The 18009-nt window shown below is 43.5% G+C and overlaps 1 protein-coding gene across 5 annotated transcripts in view; it reads left to right on the top strand.

Annotated features, from left to right (window-relative positions):
- The window catches only part of PPP3CA (protein phosphatase 3 catalytic subunit alpha), a 502337-nt gene that overhangs the window by 177518 nt on the left and 306810 nt on the right, over positions 1-18009 (top strand). Inside the window, exons 1-2 of one of the 5 annotated variants that reach the window (XM_073892036.1) lie at positions 11973-12823; positions 15732-15789. The exons of 1 other annotated variant lie outside the window; for it this stretch is intronic. Coding sequence is in view for 2 of the 4 variants with exons in the window: in XM_073892035.1 (XP_073748136.1) it covers positions 12766-12823 (58 nt within the window). In the remaining 2 variants the exon portion in view is untranslated. Of the gene's footprint in view, positions 1-11308; positions 11328-11972; positions 12824-15731; positions 15790-18009 lie in introns of those variants that run through there. 3 more of the 5 variants (XM_073892038.1, XM_073892035.1, XM_025873506.2) reach the window with 3 other exon arrangements.

Genomic DNA, 18009 nt, shown 5'->3' with positions numbered 1-18009 from the left:
TGAATCCAAAATTCTCCAAATAAAGGAATCTGATGGGGGAAGATGGCATCATGTACCCAATCTTTATCCATAGAACTATGGCCCTATAATTCATGTAGAAGATGGGGATGAGTCAGGTTTGAGATATGGCTTCTAAATAGATAAAAGAGCCAGCATACACCAAATGCTTTCCAAGGCTGGGCAGAGGACCTAGTCACAAATACCCAGGACAGATCTCAGTTCTGAGCTGAGTCAATGTGTTTCCTGTCTTAGGAATATTTTCACATTAGTCTATCCATAAAGGGACCACATTCTATGTTCTGAGATTTAAGAATTTCGTACAATAGAAGGGACGTTATTTGGGGATTGGAAATGGAGCAAGAGCGAGACCATCTGCCCATGAAATCATATCACATTAATTCCTAGGATGGTGTGGAGGTGGGAAAAGGAGACTAATTTGAAGTGGTAAAAGAAGAGGTAGAATTTTTTTTAACTGCATACCTTCAAAGAAGTGATTTAATTGTTTTCCTAATACCATCCCTCTATCCATGTGGTTTATGATTCTGACCAGCAGATTCTCCTTATCCACCCAAATCCTCTCCAAACCTTTTCCATTTCCATGTACAACAGCTCCCTGCATGCTTTCACCGACATCTCTGTCCCAGTGCTGTCCTCAGTCTTCCCCAGCACCTTCCCTGAATGTGAAGAGAGCTGGGAGGGCCTAGGAATTTGCATCTCCACCACTGACTTGTGTGGGTAAATACACTCAGCTCCCTGGTCCCTGATGGGAACAGTTTGGAGGCGTGACTTACAAGTCTGCAGAGGTCCCCTGCAGGAGTTAGTCAAAGTTACCATCCCTGGGTCTTGGTTTGACATCTCACCCTTGCCTTGTTTCCTTCCCTTACCTGTCACTTGCCCTACTTTCCTTTGGGTTTTTTCCTTGGGACACTCTTTAATAAATCACTTATTTGACTCTTCAACTCAGGGTCTATATCTGGGTACCCCAACCTTAGGCAACTGACGATCCATTAGAATTACCTGGAAATTTGGTATATTGAGGAGAATAGAAATTCTTTATCCAGGCCATGAGTGAGAAAAGCAAAGTGAATTTTTACCCTAGAAAATTAAACCGGAAATTTTATCTCTTAATCAATATACGTGTTCCTATGTGATGTGTTGTGTATGTGGGTGTGTATGCACTTGCGTGCATGCATGTGTAAGAGACAGAGACAGCCAGAGAGACAGAAAGATATGGATGCATAAATATTAATGATATTTAGAGTAACTGCTGACCTTGAATCAGAAAAAAATGACACATTGTGAGCATCAGTCGGGGTTTGAAACAGAACCTGAAATTATATATGTATATATCATATATATATATGAAATTATATGCATATATATAACTTTATGTGTTATGTGCATGTAAAGAGATTTAAAGAATTGGCTCACACACTCATAGGCTGGTGAGTCTGACATCCGTAGGGCAGACTGGCTGGCTGGAAACTCAGGCAAGAGCCAATGCTACAAAGTTGAAGCAGAATTCCTCCTCCGGGAGACCTCAGTTTTTGCTCTTAAGACCTTCAACTGATAGCATGAGGCCCACCCATATTATCAAGGGTCATCTCCTTACATCAAGTCAATTGTAGATGTAAACCACGTCTACAAAATACCTTCACAGCAACATCTAGACTAGGGTTTGGTTAAACAACTGGGTATTATGACCTAGTCAGGTTGACACAGAAGACTACCTATCACACTGTAGGACTAACAAAGTAAGAAAAGAAAAAAAAAATTTTTTTTCTGTATCAGAACAGTACCAGAACAAAGCATCCACAGAAACTGCTTAACACTTATGCAGTACAATAAATTTGCATATTATTAAACTGGTCATATTAACTTTTTAGAAAAGGCAGTGACTCATAACTCTATATATGATACATATCTATATATAGATATATTCAAATTTCCAGGTAATCTGCTCACATCTTTGAAAATCAGAAAAGAACTCAGTGCTTCTAGATGTGCCTAAGACACATTAAAAAGGCATTCTTTGGGGGCACCTGTGTGGTTCAGTCCGTTAAGCATCTGCCTTCGGCTCAGGTTGTGATCCCGGGGTCTTGGGATCTCTGCTGAGCAGAGAATCTGCTTCTCCCCCTCCCTCTGCCTGCCACTCTGCCTAGTTGTGCTCTGTCAGCTAAATAAATAAAATATTTTTTAAAAAAGGCATTCTTTTTCAAGTCCAGTTTGTATAATATTAGTAACTGTCCATTCTTGTCCAACGCTGCCCATCTACAGAGGCACCAGAGTGCGGAGCATGAGGGAGGAACTAAGCCTTGGCCTAAGAGGGAGCTGGGGAGTTTACACGAAGTGGTAGTGATACCAGGATTCTGTTGTGGGACTGCAGGCCCAGGGAAGATGCAGTAATATCAAAACCGGTCCAAGTGGAGTGTATCCCATTCAGACCAGTACAGGCCATGCAACAGGGACAGAAGGAGAGTTTCAGTACAAGAAGCAGATCAGGATCCATAGTCATTCAGGAGTATCTTGGCATGTAAGACAGAAATAAGACACCTGCCTTCCTCACTGGGTGTCAAACAGCAACCTGGAGGTCCCACAGGGTTGGATGGATTATTTAGAAATGCTGATTGGCATTATTACTCTTTATAAATATTTGATCTCCCTCTAATATTGGGTATGTGGGAGGATCACATACCTCTGTCCCTCTCGAAATTAGGTGTGGCCAAATGAGGAGCTCAGGCCAATGAAATGTGAGTATAATCATGTGTGAGTGTCACTTCCAGGCTAAAGCTCTTGATTGCTGGAGCTCAGCTCTCCAGGGCTCTCCTACCTGCCCCCTCACCGGGTTACCGTGAAATCACATGCTGATAGGGTGCCCTCTGACAGACTGAAGCAAGCTGGAATGCCGAGTCAGCACCCGGAGGATGGCTGCCCCAAGGGGTGGCTCAGACCTGCAGATGACTTCAAGCTTTGTTAAGCTACTGAGATTTTTCCATTTTTACTGCAACATATCCTGTAACCTGCCTGATGGTGACATGAAAACAGGCATAGAGAATATTCAGTGAAATAGTTCCAAAACTTACCAAGACTCCCCAATCGGTCTCTCTCTCTTTCTCTCTTTACATCTACTGTTTTGCTCTCTTTATTTTTGGCATTGGATGTGCTATAGAAACAACTGGGATGGACAAGGATGGGAGCATTTTATAGTCATTTTTTGAATGAAGAAGAGGATTTCTGTAAACATCAGAATCAGAAGGTGTTAACTTCTGAAAACTTACAGAGACATAGACTAACAATCTTAGCTGCTCTTTGTATCTTCCATATGATTTAGTGATGGGCTTTTGGGTTGTAAGGAACATAACTCTCAAACCATCTCTAGAAAACAGGGTTTATTGTAAGGACAATGAGGGGTCTCATAAATGCAGAAAAAAAATTAAACAACCAGGCCTTAGGAAGGACAAAAAAGAAAACAGATTTAGGATTGTTTCTCTTTCCCCCCTCCTTCCCCCACCCCCTTTTTCTCCTCTTTTCACCCTTGCTGAATCCGACCTCTGGTCCCTCTGGCCCAAACGGCTTCATGTGTTTATTCACCTGGCACATGAGTCATTTGCTGGTGGGCCATCTCAGTCCCAGCCTGCAGGATCTTTCATTCAAACAACCACCACCAACTTTCTTCTGAATTTTAAAGCCCAGCTCTTCCCAGAGGGTATCTGATTAGCCTAGCTCACTTTTGCCAATTAGGTCAGGGAAGTTAAAGGTCACTGGTCCTTGGGTATATTTTAGTTAAATGCTCGACCACCTTTGTCCAATCTGCTGTGATAGCCCCAGGTGAACCCATGTCCTGATGCTCACACAGCAGGTTCTATGGCTGGGGCATTTTTAAAGATGGGTATGGGTGGGGCAGGTACCCTAAAGCATATCTAGCACAATTTCCCTGACTATCTATATTTCTTTGTGCTGGACATCAGGGATACCCTGAAAGAGAGAGAGAGAGAAAAAAAAAAACAAAACAAACTCTTTTGAGGGACTGCTTCTAAACAACCATTACCCACACCCTGCTCACTTCCTCCCTGAAAATTGCTAATGTCTGGCCTAACTTATCATCAGGGAATAGCTTAGATGTTGCGAACAATAGAACTCTTTGTGTATTTGGAGAAAGAGGAGCTGTGAGTAATACTGTGCCCTCCCCTGGATTTACACACATAATTATTCTTACAGTGGGGACATGTGAGAGACACGCCTTATGCTAAAACTAAACTGAATTCCCATTCCATTTGTCATCTTCAGGGCGTGAGTCAACTCTTTTTACTCTATGAAAGTTGATTTTGTAACTTAAAAAAATCTAAACATGAATTTTTTTCCCTACAAATGCTTTGAAATGCTTATTTTTTCTCCCCAGTTTTATTGAGATATAACTGACATAGAATATTGTATAAATTTAAGATATACCACATGATTTGGTGTACGCATATATTGCAAGATGATTACCACAGTAAAATTAATTAACATCCATCCTCTCACATAGTTACCATTTTTTCTTTATGATTAGAACTTTTAGGATATACTCTCTTAGTAACTTTCAAATATTCGACACGGTATTATTAACTGTAGTCATGATGCTGTACATTACATCCCCAGAGCTTATTTATTCTTACACCTGGAAATTTGTACCATTGACCCTCTTCATCTAATTCCCCCAGGCCCCACCCCATTGAAATGCTTATTTCAACTATTGAGAAAAGCAGAAAGACTAACCTGGGGTAGCATTGCAAGTGAATATTCACTCTTTCAACAAACATATATTAAACACCTAGATGTGCCAGGCATACGACAGACGGGCACTGGAAATTCTAATGGGAGTAAGATAAGGTCTCTGCTCTCAGGGATCATATTATCTAACTGCAGAAAGATGAAAGATGGGCAAACAAATCACACACAAAGCACACCCACACATGTAACGTCAAGTAATTATAAACACGGAAAAGGAGCTACATCAGTATGGAGAGGCAGAGACTGATGAGATACTATTTAAGATAGGTGTACAATAACCAGTGAACTCCCCTTTTTTCCCAAAATCAATAGCCAGTTCTCAGTTGTCATTTTACCAAACCCATCAGCATTGTTGACTCAGTTCATTTCGTTTGCTTGACCTCACACACACGGCCTTTCTTCCCCAGAAGCTGCTCCTGTCCATCGGCTTTGCTGGTCCCTCCTCTTCTTCCCACCCCTTAACTGAAATAAAGTATGGCTAAGATGCCATGACTTGAAGTTCTATATATCACCAGCCTGCCTCTCTCCTCTCTGTAGGCCCGTATATCCAACCACCTACGTGTCTTTTCCACCTCCATGTATATAATACGCATCTCAAAGTTAACATATCGAAAACTAGTTTTAGGTCTTCTCCACAAAATATGCTCTCCATTTTCAATGTTCCTTTTCTCAGTAAATGGTAACTCCATCTCCCATTAGCTCAGACCCCAAACCTTGCAGTTCTTGACTCTTTTTTATTTTCCCACATCCTCTATCCAATCCAACAGCAAATCTGTTAACCCTACTTTTAAAATATGTTGGGAATTGGATACTTCTCACCACTTACTTCTAAACTCTTTATCCAAACCACTTGATTTCTAGCCTGGATTTGGACAACAGTCTCTTATGTGCTGTTGGCATTTCCACCCCTGCTCCCTTCCTACAACTACATCCAGAGTCCTTACAAAAGAGTGACGGTTTTCTTTATGCGTAAATCCTATTATTTATCACTTTCCTAACAAATACTTTATCATTTCACCAGAATAACATTTAGAATCTTTTCTATGGTGTATAAGGTCCAAATGATCTGACCCTACACCATCTTTCTGACCTCATCGTGTCCTACTCTCTCTAGTTTGAAGTGCTCTAGCTACGCTGGAGTCCTTTGACATTTCTTTAAAAATGTCAGACTCTTACTTCAGGGCCTTTGCACATGCTATTCCTTTACCTGAAACATTTTTTTTCTCCAGAGAGCTGCATAAATATTGCCATGAGTTCATTTGAGTCTTTACTGAAATGTCACCTTCTCAGAGAGGTCTCCCCTCAACAATCTGCTTAAAGCAGTGAGTAGTGCCCCTTCGCCCATCACATCTTCCAGTGCCCTTACCACTGTACATTGTTTTTATGTTTATCATTTAGGCTACCTAACATATTGTGTGTGTGTAGTTGTTTTTAAAGATTTTATTTATTTACTTGATAGAGAGAGAGAGAGAGCACAAGCACCGGGAGGAGCAGAGGCAGAGGGAGAAGCAGGCTCTCCACTGAGCAGGGAGCCCGACGCAAGGCTCCATCCCAGGACCCTGGGATCATGACCTGAGCCCAAGGCAGACGCTTAATGACTGGGCCACCCAGGTGCCCCGAGTGTGCAATTGTTTTTAAAATTGTTCCTTTTTTTTTTAATCATCTGTCTCTCTTTGTTGGAATGTAAGGTTTATGAGGGGAGAGACTTTTTTTTTTCATATTCTATTCCTAGTGTTTGATATGTGTTAGGAGGTGTTCAGTAAATGTCCATTGAATATATGCTTTCCAATAACCATAAATACTAACAGAGTAAAACCTCACTGACTAGAAAAAAATGGAAAGATGGCAAGTCTGAGTACAAGATTCTTTTTTTTTTCTTTTAAGATTTTTTATTTATTTATTTGAGAGAGAGAGAGCAGAATGTGGCAAGAACACAAGTTGGGGGGTAGGGGCAGAGGGAGAGGGAGAAGCAGGCTCCCCGCTGAGCTGGGAGCCCAATGCGGGGCTCTGATCCCAGGACCCTGGGATCAAGATTCTTTTTTAATAATAAACTATTTCCTTGCAAATTCATGAATTTTCAATCAATAATGGGCAAAACTTACTTCCAGTAAAGTTAAATTTCTGCTAGTTTTGATGAGTGAACCTCATTTCTAATACTATATTGATTTTGTATATGCAAATATGCTTTTAAAGAGCTTGATGAACTTTCTCCTAAATTGATTTTTCAAGTCTCCTACAGTTTGGTAGTACCTTTAATTTGATTACTAAGCCTTTTGTCGTTGTTGTTGACATTGTTCTCAAAGCACTTCAAATATCAACTTCAGCTCATTTCGGTTCAAATATTCTGAAACTCTGAGTTTAGAAAAGCCAGAATATATAGTTTTATGGCATGAATATTTCTCAGGTTGTCAATATAATGGCATACATATATCTATTTTAAATGTAAACATGTGTGACTTGGCACCATTAACCTATTCATAATTTTAAAATTAATAATAAAATTAGAATTTAAACTATCTAGGAGAAAGGGCTAATAAGACTTCTTACCAGTGAGTGTGTGTGTGTGTGTATGGAGAGAGAGAGAGATACATATATATATATACACACATATATGTATGTATATTAGTAATATTGAAATATCCCTGAGAGCAGATACTGTGGTATTAAGCCTAGGGCTTCACATATTGGATGCCAATACTTTTTTAAATTTCACTCAACAAAATTGGTTGAGCACCTACTCTGTGCCCAGAACTGGAATATAAGATGAAGATACAAATATAAATTAAAAAAATATGAATATATGTTTATTAAATCTGCATGAATATGATCACCTGAAGTCTTGTCAAATTTTATGTAAAATATATCCACTCAATATTAATCTTAGCATATAATTGCATGTTATAGTTTGGTCCCTAATAGAAAAAAAATAATTTATTCTTGAATATATTTGGCATAACAATTTTTTATGTTCTTGGAGAAATAACTTTCCTAAAATGAGTAAAATTGCCTTCTGAAAAATAAAAGGTTGAACAAAATTTCAAGAGCAATCCAAAAGATAAACAATAAAAGCCCTTTTAGTTTTAACCTCAAATAATATCCATGTTGACTAATATATTCTGTAGAGTCTCTACTGTGAAGAGGGTAGAAGTTCATACGTTAGAAGTGAGTGTCAGAGGAATTCGCTTTCCGATAATAAATCAAATTCTCGTACACCATGGCCTCACCAGGACTGGCTGTCTACTCTGCAAGTTCTTTAGTGCTATGCTCCACCAATGCAGGTGAGAACAGGTCAGACATACTGCTGTCGACCATCAACTACTCAGAACGAAGTGCATGCCTCAGAAGAGCCAGAACCAGAAGTTATATGCAATTCCTAATGTCAAATGATAGAACATTCATCCAAGAACGGAAAGTCCACATTTTCAAAAGCAGGTTATTCTCAAAACAGGATATCAAATACATCTCTATTTCTTTTCTTCAAAACAAAAATGCCTCTAGATCTAGGAAAGCACTTGATAGCAAACTAAAATATTGTTCCTTTACTCTGATTTGCACCAACGGAAGTAAGCTGTGACATGGAGCACTTGAATGCATCAATTACTCCAAATCTTCAGTATTTTTTTGCACACATACTTATCTTCATAATTAATTTAGATGAAGCGAACAGTAAAATTAGTTTGAGTTCTCCAATAGTGAGAGGAAGTAGCACTTTACACCTAAATATTAACAAATACATGTACAATTCTTATACTACAAGACTTTGAGATCCTTGAATGAAGGGACTAAATCTTTGAATTCTTTATACATTTTTTGCATCATCTAGCACAATACCTTGCACAGAACAGATGTTCAAAACACAACTGGTAAATGAATAATTCATTTACAAAATATACAATTTTGATGCTCTTGTATTAAAAGAAATAAGAATATTTTTGGTATTCTGGTCATGCTGTTATATAAGAAATACACAGTAATTCTGGATTTTACCTTTTGAACTAACATAATAAATAACTCTTGTATATTAATTTGGGAATACTAACTACCCTAACAAACATATCTTCAAATTTCAATGGAGCAACACAGTAAAAATCTATTTCTTCTTTTGTAAAGTCTAAAGAAGATTTTCCTTGTAGGTGGGCAGCATATCGCTCTGTGGTAATCTAGGCATTCAGCTCTTTCCATTTAGGGTTATGCTTTCTCCTCTGCCCTAGAAGCCTCTGCATTCAGCTAAAGGATAGGAGCTCATTGGCTGAAGAAGAATGCCTAACTCCTGCTTAACTGCCTTGGCCTGAAACTGATCAAACACTTTAGCCCATAATCCATTGGCCAGAACTAGTCACATGCACCCACTGAGCTGCAAGCAGATGCCTGCCAGGGAATGGAATTCCTACCTGGGCAGATGCTTTCCAGAGAGTATACTAAGGAAAGGGAAATACAATTTTTTTTTTTTTTTTTAGCAGACTGCAAGTTGTTTTCTGCCACAATGGGCTCCCCCCCTCCCTTTTTCTCCTTTCTTTTTCTTCATAAGCAAAGGACAGTGTTGAAGTAACTTCTTGAAAATGTAAATTCCAAGTGTAAGGTAATTTTAGGTAAGCGATAATATAATCATGGACTACATGGACAGTCTAATAGGATTTTAAAAAATGGCAGCAAATTGTAGGACATCTGAAAAATTATCTCAATACAAAAGATGATTTGGCTATTCCAGTATGCCAGGTATGCAGATAACTAGTCCCTAGTTAATTTCTGCTATGTAGTTTTCCTTTGAGTAGGGTCCAATTTTGTCCAAGGAGATGTGTTTCTGTTGTCACAGTATGGGACCATACACGTGCATTAAAGGTGACTGGTGATAATAAGATGTGTTGTAAAGTGATTATGATTCATAACTTTTTTCCCACACATACCTCAGCTAGGAGGTGTCCCAAACTTGTAGCGGACTGAAGGGTGTGCCTCAAAGGTGTGCCTTTATTTCCTATCTACATCATAAAACTTTTCTACAGTGCTGACATTTTAAGCCTTCTGATCTTGGTTCAAAGGTGTTTTTCCTAAACCTGACAACTGTGTCCAAATAACGGTGGGAACTGCACCTCTGTTTGCAACATGTGGGATAAAACACTGTGGCCTTGGAAGTGAGCATCACTGGACATGGTTTCCTGGTCTTTTCTCAGGCAGGCTCTCTTCTTCACCAATAGGTCTTGGCATCCCTGCCTCTCTCTGTGCCATCTGGCTAGGAACCAACTTCCCGAATCTGCCTTAGCAACTAACACTGCTCGTGCTCAGGAGACTGTTTTCAACAACCACTTCCTGAGGCGATACAGTGGCCTCTCAGAGCTCATATTTTTATGACAGTTTTACTAGGCTCTAGGCTTTATTGAGGGCAAGGACCATTTTTAAATAACTGCCCCCCCAACACACCCTACACACACACAGCACACAAATTACCTACCACAGTGTCTGGCATAGAAAAGGAACACAATACATATTTATTGAATGCACTGTCTCCCTAATTACCACACACTGTCCTGGGGTTGTGAATTGGGCAGCAGAATCTTGGAGCTGGTGGCAGCCTCCCTGAGTATGTGGGACACACCCCACATGGTCTCCTTTTGCTAGAAGGCCTCCAAGGAGGCTCCCCTGCCTTTTACTGTGAGCTCCTCTTCCTTGCGGGCTACATTGCTCAAGCCATACTCCAGCTCCATCAGTCAAGTTCTCAAACCTATTTTCGAATCTAATCCACCTCCCCTACACACTTCTGGCTCCATCTCCTAGCTTCCCTAAATCTTTTATTAGGCCTTTTACTGGGCTCATTGTCCAATTCAGGAAATAGGAAAAAAAACCTGATAGTGGAGGAATTAAGAAATGTAACAAGAAGGACGGAGGGTGAGAAATTTATTCAGCTCTCTTTGTTATTCACAAAGAAGCAAGCTCCAATCTCCTTGCCCGGTTGGTCAGAGAGAGGGGTAGTGAGCGGAGGTGACCTTCGGGCAGAGGGAGATTGGCTCCTCATTCTGTGGCGCGGCAGGCAGGTCAGAAAGGAGCTATCGGGCCATTGTCACTCCCTGTCCTCCTGCGCCTAACACTCTCTCCTTTATTCTCCTTCCAACCGAAGGGACCAGAGTGGGGATCCGCCTTGGGCTTCAGGGCCCTGCACACACCGAGAACACCAAGTGGACGTCGAATGATTGGAAGGAGCCAGGAAGGCAGGTGTGGTGCCACCAGTCCCAACCACTGGCTGCGTGCGCGTGTGAACAGGGAAAAGGCGACCCTCTCCGGTGTGTCTCCCGCCCCGTCATTTCTCCCAGGAGATCGGCAGGGCAGCCCTGGGTGACTCAGAGCTGCCGGGGGTCGCTTGGACTCCCGTCCCCAATCTCCTTGGCGAGCCCGCCCCGCACACTCCGTCACGTCCCTGGGTCGCGACGCTCAGAAGCGGCCCCCTCCTTACAAAAGGTGTGGATGCATGGGTGGGAAACAGTGATAACCACCACACCGCCCACAAAAAAAGCCCCAATAGCAAAGACCACCGTACACCCATCACAGGCGGAGCTCGTCTCCCCAAGGTAAGTTGTTTATTCGTCGCCGTTTTGGCGATCTTCCCTGGACAGCTGCCGTAGCGACAGCGACAGCAGCTGTGCCGCGGGCCCCGGAGCTCCCCGCGGTCTTCCTTCCTCCGCCCTCTCTCGGTGCTTCTCACCACCACCCCTTCCCTCTTCTCCCTGCCTCCCCCCTTTTTGCCCTCTCGCGGGCCACGCACACACCCGGAGACACCCTCAGCACTTGGCTACTCACACTGCGGCTTAACCCAGCCGACAAGGCACAGTTGCCAAAGCGGCGCGGGGGAGTGTGCGGGGTCCAGGGGCGGATGCGAAATGGGGCTGTGGGAGGCAGGTACAGCCCCTCTCCTCCCAGACGCGACCCCCTGCCCATTCTCTTTCCCTAATCCCGGCCTGCGAGCAACAGTGACACCTGAGCGGGGACTGGGCGGCGGAGGCGGCAGGCCCACTGGACTCGCAGCCTGGAGAAAACAGAGCAGGGGGCGGGGACGGCGAGGAGGAGCGGGGAGGCCGCTACCTAGCAGTGAGTGACGCGCACGTCAGCCAATGGGCGCCCAGAGCTTCGACGTCGGGGCGGGGAGCGAGGGGCTGGCTCCGCAGGGAGGTGGAGGCTGCCGGGGCGCTGGAGGCGGGGGCCGGGAGGAGGAAGGGGAGGAGGCGGAGGCGGGCGCGGTGGCGGAGGTGGAGGCGGCGGCGGCGGCGGAGGAGGAGGGTAGGTTGCGCCCGGGACTGTGTCTGCCGAGCTCCGCGGCTGTGCCTGTGTGAGTGAAGGAGCGGCGCGGGGAGGCAGGGACGAGCGCGGGCGAGCGCAGCGGCGGGACGTCTCCAGCGGCCGCGGACAAGCGACGGCGCTTGGTGTGGGGAAGCAGCGGCGGCAACAGCGCTAGCAGCAGCAGCGGCGGCCGCCTCTCCGCCGCCGGAGACGCCGAGGCACGGCTGGTGGCACTGACATTGGCGGCCCTGCCTCTTCTCTCTCGCCCCCGGCCCTCCCCATGTGATCGGTCTTAATCCCGGCAGAGTGCGCGCGTGGGGCTCCATTCCGCGGTGCCCGGTTTCCTTGCCAGGGTGGGTGCTCCTGTGTGCGCTTCTCCTCCCCATCCCCCTTCCCCCAAGAATAAAAGAAGAACCAAGAGGCGTGCTTAGAAAATAAATAAATAACCACCACACACGCGCAGCCGGGAGCGGAGTCGGCGGGGCTGGCGGCGGCGGAGGAGGAGTGAAAGCGGCGGCGGCGGCGAAGGAGGAGGAGGTGGAGGAGGAGGAGGAGGAGGAGGAGGAGGGACGCGCGAGAAGGCAGTAACTTTAAAGCCAGCTCAGAGCCCAGACCTCCAGCCGAGCGGTTTGCAGCGCGGCGGCGGCGGCGTTGAGTGTCTGGCCCGCCGGTCCGGTCGGGGTGTGCATTAGGACGGACGAGCAGCGCGTCGCTGTCCCCCGGCGGCTGGAGATGTCCGAGCCCAAGGCAATTGATCCCAAGTTGTCGACGACAGACAGGGTGGTGAAAGGTAAGCGGCGCGCCGCGGTCGCCCGGGTGCACCGTGTGCCGCAGGAACCCTCACGGCTTGCCTCCCCTCCCCCCGCCTCCGGTTCTCTCCTTGCTCCAGCCACGGACCTTCTAGGATATTGTGCAACCCTCGATTCCCCCTCCTTTGCGCGCCCTTCCCCCAAGCCTCCCACCCGGCCCCACTTGGGGCATTTTTATTTACGGGGGCGTCAGTTGGCAAATGGCTGAGCAGCGGGGAGGCGGCGGCGGGGGTGGCGGTGGCGGGAGGGGGCGCCCGGGGGGTGGTTGCTGGCAGGGTGTAGCTTCTGTGACAGAAATAGGAAGTGGGTGGCTGCTCGCAGGCTTGCATGGGATCGGTTTATGATTTTCTTTTGCAGAGGGAGGGGTGATTTATGGCTTTTTAAAAATTAATATGGCATTTTTATGTGGCCGTGGCTTTCTACCGCCTGCCTCGCTCGGGCAGGGTTCTCTCGGCGCTCCATTGCAGCAATTCCCTCCGCGCCCCCTCCCCCTCCCCCTCCCCCAGAAAGGGCCTGCACAGGACTCGCGAGAGAGCGGGAGAGCGTGGGGGGAGCCCGGCGCTTCCTTCCGCGCGGGGCGGGGGCGGCCGCAGGCGGAGGGGGTGGCCGAGGGGACGCGAGGGGGCCGCGGGAGGCGGGGAACGACCCGTGAGCCCCGCCGCCGCCGCCCCGGGATTCCCCCGCAGGCCCTGAGAAAGACACGGAAAGCAGTTCTCCAACCTCCCTCGCCACCCGAGCCTTCCCCCGCCGACCTGTCATTGCTCTTGAATGGTTCCCCGCTGGAGCACACCTCCCCCGTGGTAACCTCACCCCGCTCGCTTCTTCCATGCCCCTGGCACCCCCTTGTTAACGGGCTATTTGATTCCTATTATTGGCTCCTCTCCCCTGCCCCGGGATCGTGTATACTTCTGCCTCTGGGGTTTCTGGCGTAGAGAAGCCGGGATGCGTGGGGTGAGGAAGGGGACCACCAGTTTCTTTCTTGCTCGGGAAAACCCGCCGTCCTCGTTGTGTTCCGTGGTGGAGTGGGGGAGGAACCATCCTACGAATCCTGGAAGGATGGGACAACAGAACAGATCCGCCAGGATTAAGTAGTGTCCCTCATTCCTGGTGTTAGGACCCGGAGCAGAGCAGGGATGGGGTATGTATGGGCTAGGCGCACAAGGGGCCTCTTAAATTGGAAACAGCACTGTCTGGTGTGGCGTGTGGCGTGTGTGTGTCTGTCTGTGCGCGCGCTGTGTGTAAAACTGAGATAGTATCTAATGTGGCCATGCATTAGAGTGCAAGGCAGTAAAGTCATTTGCCCCATGAGCACTTAGATGAAGTAACTCAGCAGCCATAAGACCATGATACAGAAGTCCTGGGGTGTCAGAACTGTTCATTGCCCCATTCAGATTTGCTCAGTTTTTAAAGTTGTGTGTGTGTGTGTGTGTGTGTGTTCCTGGTGATGGGGGGAAAATTATTCTCTCCTTCTTAAAAAAAGAACACAAAATATCTTTTCTTGTTTTGGTTGTATTAGAATCATTCCTGCTTGAATGCAGTATTCATAGACTCATCAAAATAAGGAGGAAATACCTTTGCAAAAATGACTGGAAATAGGACTATAGATGCACAGCTGTTCTTTCTGCAGGCATGGCTCCTCATGTTAAAACAGTGAATTCAAATTCATTCAAAAGAACTAGGCTTTGTATTAAGGGTTTCTGTTGACATTTTCAAAAATTAAGACCTTTTGCTGAACTATCAGAGTATTTCCCTAATGTGTGAAGTTTAGGTGTAACTCCAGTCTGTGTGTTTAGATTGCCTGTTTTCAAAACAATTAGCCTACACTTGATCTTAGCCAAAAGGCCGAGAAGCCATCAAAACAATTAATGTAAAGCTTACGATTCAAATGATAGCAGTAAATGTGTCAACAATTAAAAAACATTGATATGTGCACACATAAGTTCAGGTTCCCTGTTTTAAATCACAAAGTGTGGCTTTTCCCTGTAAATGGAAAGTTGTCAAGCAGGGAAGAATGTAAAAATAATTGTTCATATGTTCTGGCTTGGTGTCTTTACCGATTAATGTGAAGGAGCCCATTCAACCATTCCATGCCTATTTTGCTTTGCTTTTTTCCAATGATATAATATTTTTATAAATGGCTCTTTATTGTAAGTACACAACCCCCCCATAATTTCAAAGAAATGATTTACATATTTTTGCAGAACTGAAATGCACATGTGGATAATATAGGAACATAGGAAAGTCTCAAAATAGGAAAAGGTAATTTTGCATTTGTTTTGTTAAGGATCTTGATGTGAATTTTGAATGTGAAATTTTGTTTATAGGAAAAAAGTTTTATTGACAAATCCTTATTTTAAGGTGGGCATGCTGTTTTTCTTATGCTTTCTTACAGACTTTATATTGTTGGCTTAACAGGCATTATTGAAAGGTGGATCCAACATTTTGTCACATATATGATTTTTATAACTAATTATTTGAAATGGTAATCTATTTTGATTATCAGTTCTCTAAGAAATAGCATTTCCCCACGTATACACATGCTTAGTGAGTAGAAAGTGCATGTATGATGAATGGAAAACAGATTTGACCCAAATGATTTTTTGTATTTACAAAATCAGATAAGACATAGTTCATTCAACCATGACTTTAAATTTTGTTAGAACTTCATCTCAGTGGTCTGAGGAAATTTTTGTGCTCCTTAAACTTTCTCTCCTTTTACAAAGTACAGATAGTAGTATTTGGTTACATATAGAAATAAGTATTTGGATCATTATTACCATGGCATGCCATGGTGTTTGTTTACAGTTATCTGCATTAGTGTCATCTGGCTTTTGTTGTATAACAAATTGCTATTTACAAATAAAGCTGTGCTTGTGGTTTTGTTTGTAGTAATACCATGATGTGACGGCTTTCTTGATTTGTACTTCCAGAATGCAACTTTAGAAAGGTAGGTTGAGTTTAAGTCTCAACTAACTATGCAATTTTTCAGGTTCGTAGCATCTTCTAGAGTGTGTTCAGAGCCTGTGATCAGTTTTCCAAATCTTAAAAATGAAAGGGAATGGCAGCATTGGAGATAAAAAGCATTCATTTAGGTTACCGCAGAAAAAAAGTTACTTCGTTTAGCAAAACTGGTGCTGTTTCATTTTTGACTGTTCTTGGATAAAAACAATGGAAAGTATAAAAATTCATAGAAGAGATCTTGGGTAATACCCTTCGTTGGAAATCATAATAATTTGATCCATTTACTGTTTTACATTTTTTAAGGAAACAAAGTATACGCATAACTATCTGGCAAAAGATGGAGGGCAGTAAATAAAAGAATAACCACTCTCCCCGCTTTCCCCCAGCACACCACGTAGTCTGGATTTTCTCTGCAGTGGTGGTACACAGGGCTGGTTTAAAACTGGCTTTTGTTCATTTCTCCCTGCCTGTTCCTGCTTTTAACTCCTTGACTGGCCCTAACATTCCCTCTCCGCTATAGAACTTTGCTACAGGAAAGTCATACACTTAGAGGAAATTAAATTGTATGCGATGGGTGCTTGCTTTGTTGCATCTCTTTCCCTTCCTTGTTCCCATCCCTAAGTATTTTCTAAAGGGCCTCTTAACCTTAACCCAAACTGATTTTAATGGTAGAAATTCCAGATACCATGACAGGTTGATGGGGGGTAAATTCCTGGGAAGAGTTTTGGGGAATTTCTCAAAAACTCTTAAGTAGCGAATTTGTGCTGTGTGTCAGGTTACTTTTGGCTGTGGGGGAATTAAAAAAAACAACAACACAAAAACAAAAAGCTCTGTCTTTCTTTGTATTGCCAGCTTATAGACTATTTGTGAAGACAAAATACACATAGGGAAATTCTGGAAGGATATCTAAGATCATATAATCAAGGAGCTGGTAGCTAAGCAAAATATTAAGTAAACAGGGATTCAAACCACCAGTGTTTCTAGCTGAATGAGATGGTAATACTGCTTAAGAAGAAAATGAAAATATGCTACATCAGTAATAATCCTCATGTTTGGATTTTGAAACAAAGTATTAAATAATGCCATTTCTTTGTGGTGTGTCAAGAAGAGCTCATTGTGAATTTATTTTACTTAGATTTATTACCATCAGTTCAGTTATTCCGTGTATATTCTATGTATCTGGTTTTCCATTTGAGTACAGTAAAACCTCATTAATTCAGTGTTATTAAATGTCAGTGTTTGGTGGCTAAAGTTTACATCAGCACTGGATGTGAAGAAAGGGGTCTGCTAATCTAATTAATACTATAAACAACATGATTTGGGCATGGTTAATGTACTTAACAAAACAGATTCTTTTCAGGACATACTGAATAGCATGTAAATTAATGCTATTAATTACAAATTAGATTAATCTATTCATTAGTATTTTCTTTCAGGATTTCTACTATAAAGTCAATATAACAAAAATGCATGGTTTTCAAAACATGTTGTAAACTTAAGGCTTAACGCAACAATTGAGACTGTGATTCAGGGAAATTCCAGTGATTCTAAAATGCCATCAGTTAGAAAATAAACATTTAAAAAATAATATTTTTTGGGGAAAGTGGGGGAAAGAACCTCTATTTTTTTTTAAAGATTTTATTTATTTGAGAGCGAGAATGAGAGAGAGAACACGAGAGGGGGGAGGGTCAGAGGGAGAAGCAGACTCCCTGCTGAGCAGGGAGCCCGATGTGGGGCTCAATCCCGGGACTCCAGGATCATGACCTGAGTCGAAGGCAGTCGCTTAACCAACTGAGCCACCCAGGTGCCCCAAGAACCCCTACTTTAAATGAGCCATGTATTTTAAGACATCCAGTTAAAATGTGAAAAAAGTAACACCTTAGAATCTAGTTAGAGGTTTACTCCAACATTTGTTTATATTAGTTTAAAAATACGCCTTTTTAAGTCTATTTCATGTTTTAAGTTTATTTGTTTCTATAAGTATGACCTGTTTTTATCTGTAATCTTAGAAATATGACTTTGATATACTCTACACTTATAGCTTTTATAATTGGCTTCTTATACTTTTCCTTATCTTTTCTGTGTCAGCCATGTGTAAAGTTGGAACTAATTATGAAACCAAATAAAGAATCCATTTAGAGTGACCTCATTGGAAAACAGCATTTTTCTAGACATACCTTCCTTTTAGCAAATCCAGTTAAATTAC

This window comes from Callorhinus ursinus, unplaced genomic scaffold (genome assembly GCF_003265705.2).
Source record: "Callorhinus ursinus isolate GAN/ISIS: 27379988/994484 unplaced genomic scaffold, GSC_fseal_2.0 scaffold4, whole genome shotgun sequence".
Lineage (NCBI taxonomy): Eukaryota > Metazoa > Chordata > Mammalia > Carnivora > Otariidae > Callorhinus > Callorhinus ursinus.
Note: the sequence above shows the minus strand (reverse complement) of the source record. Positions and strands in the feature narration are given on the sequence as shown.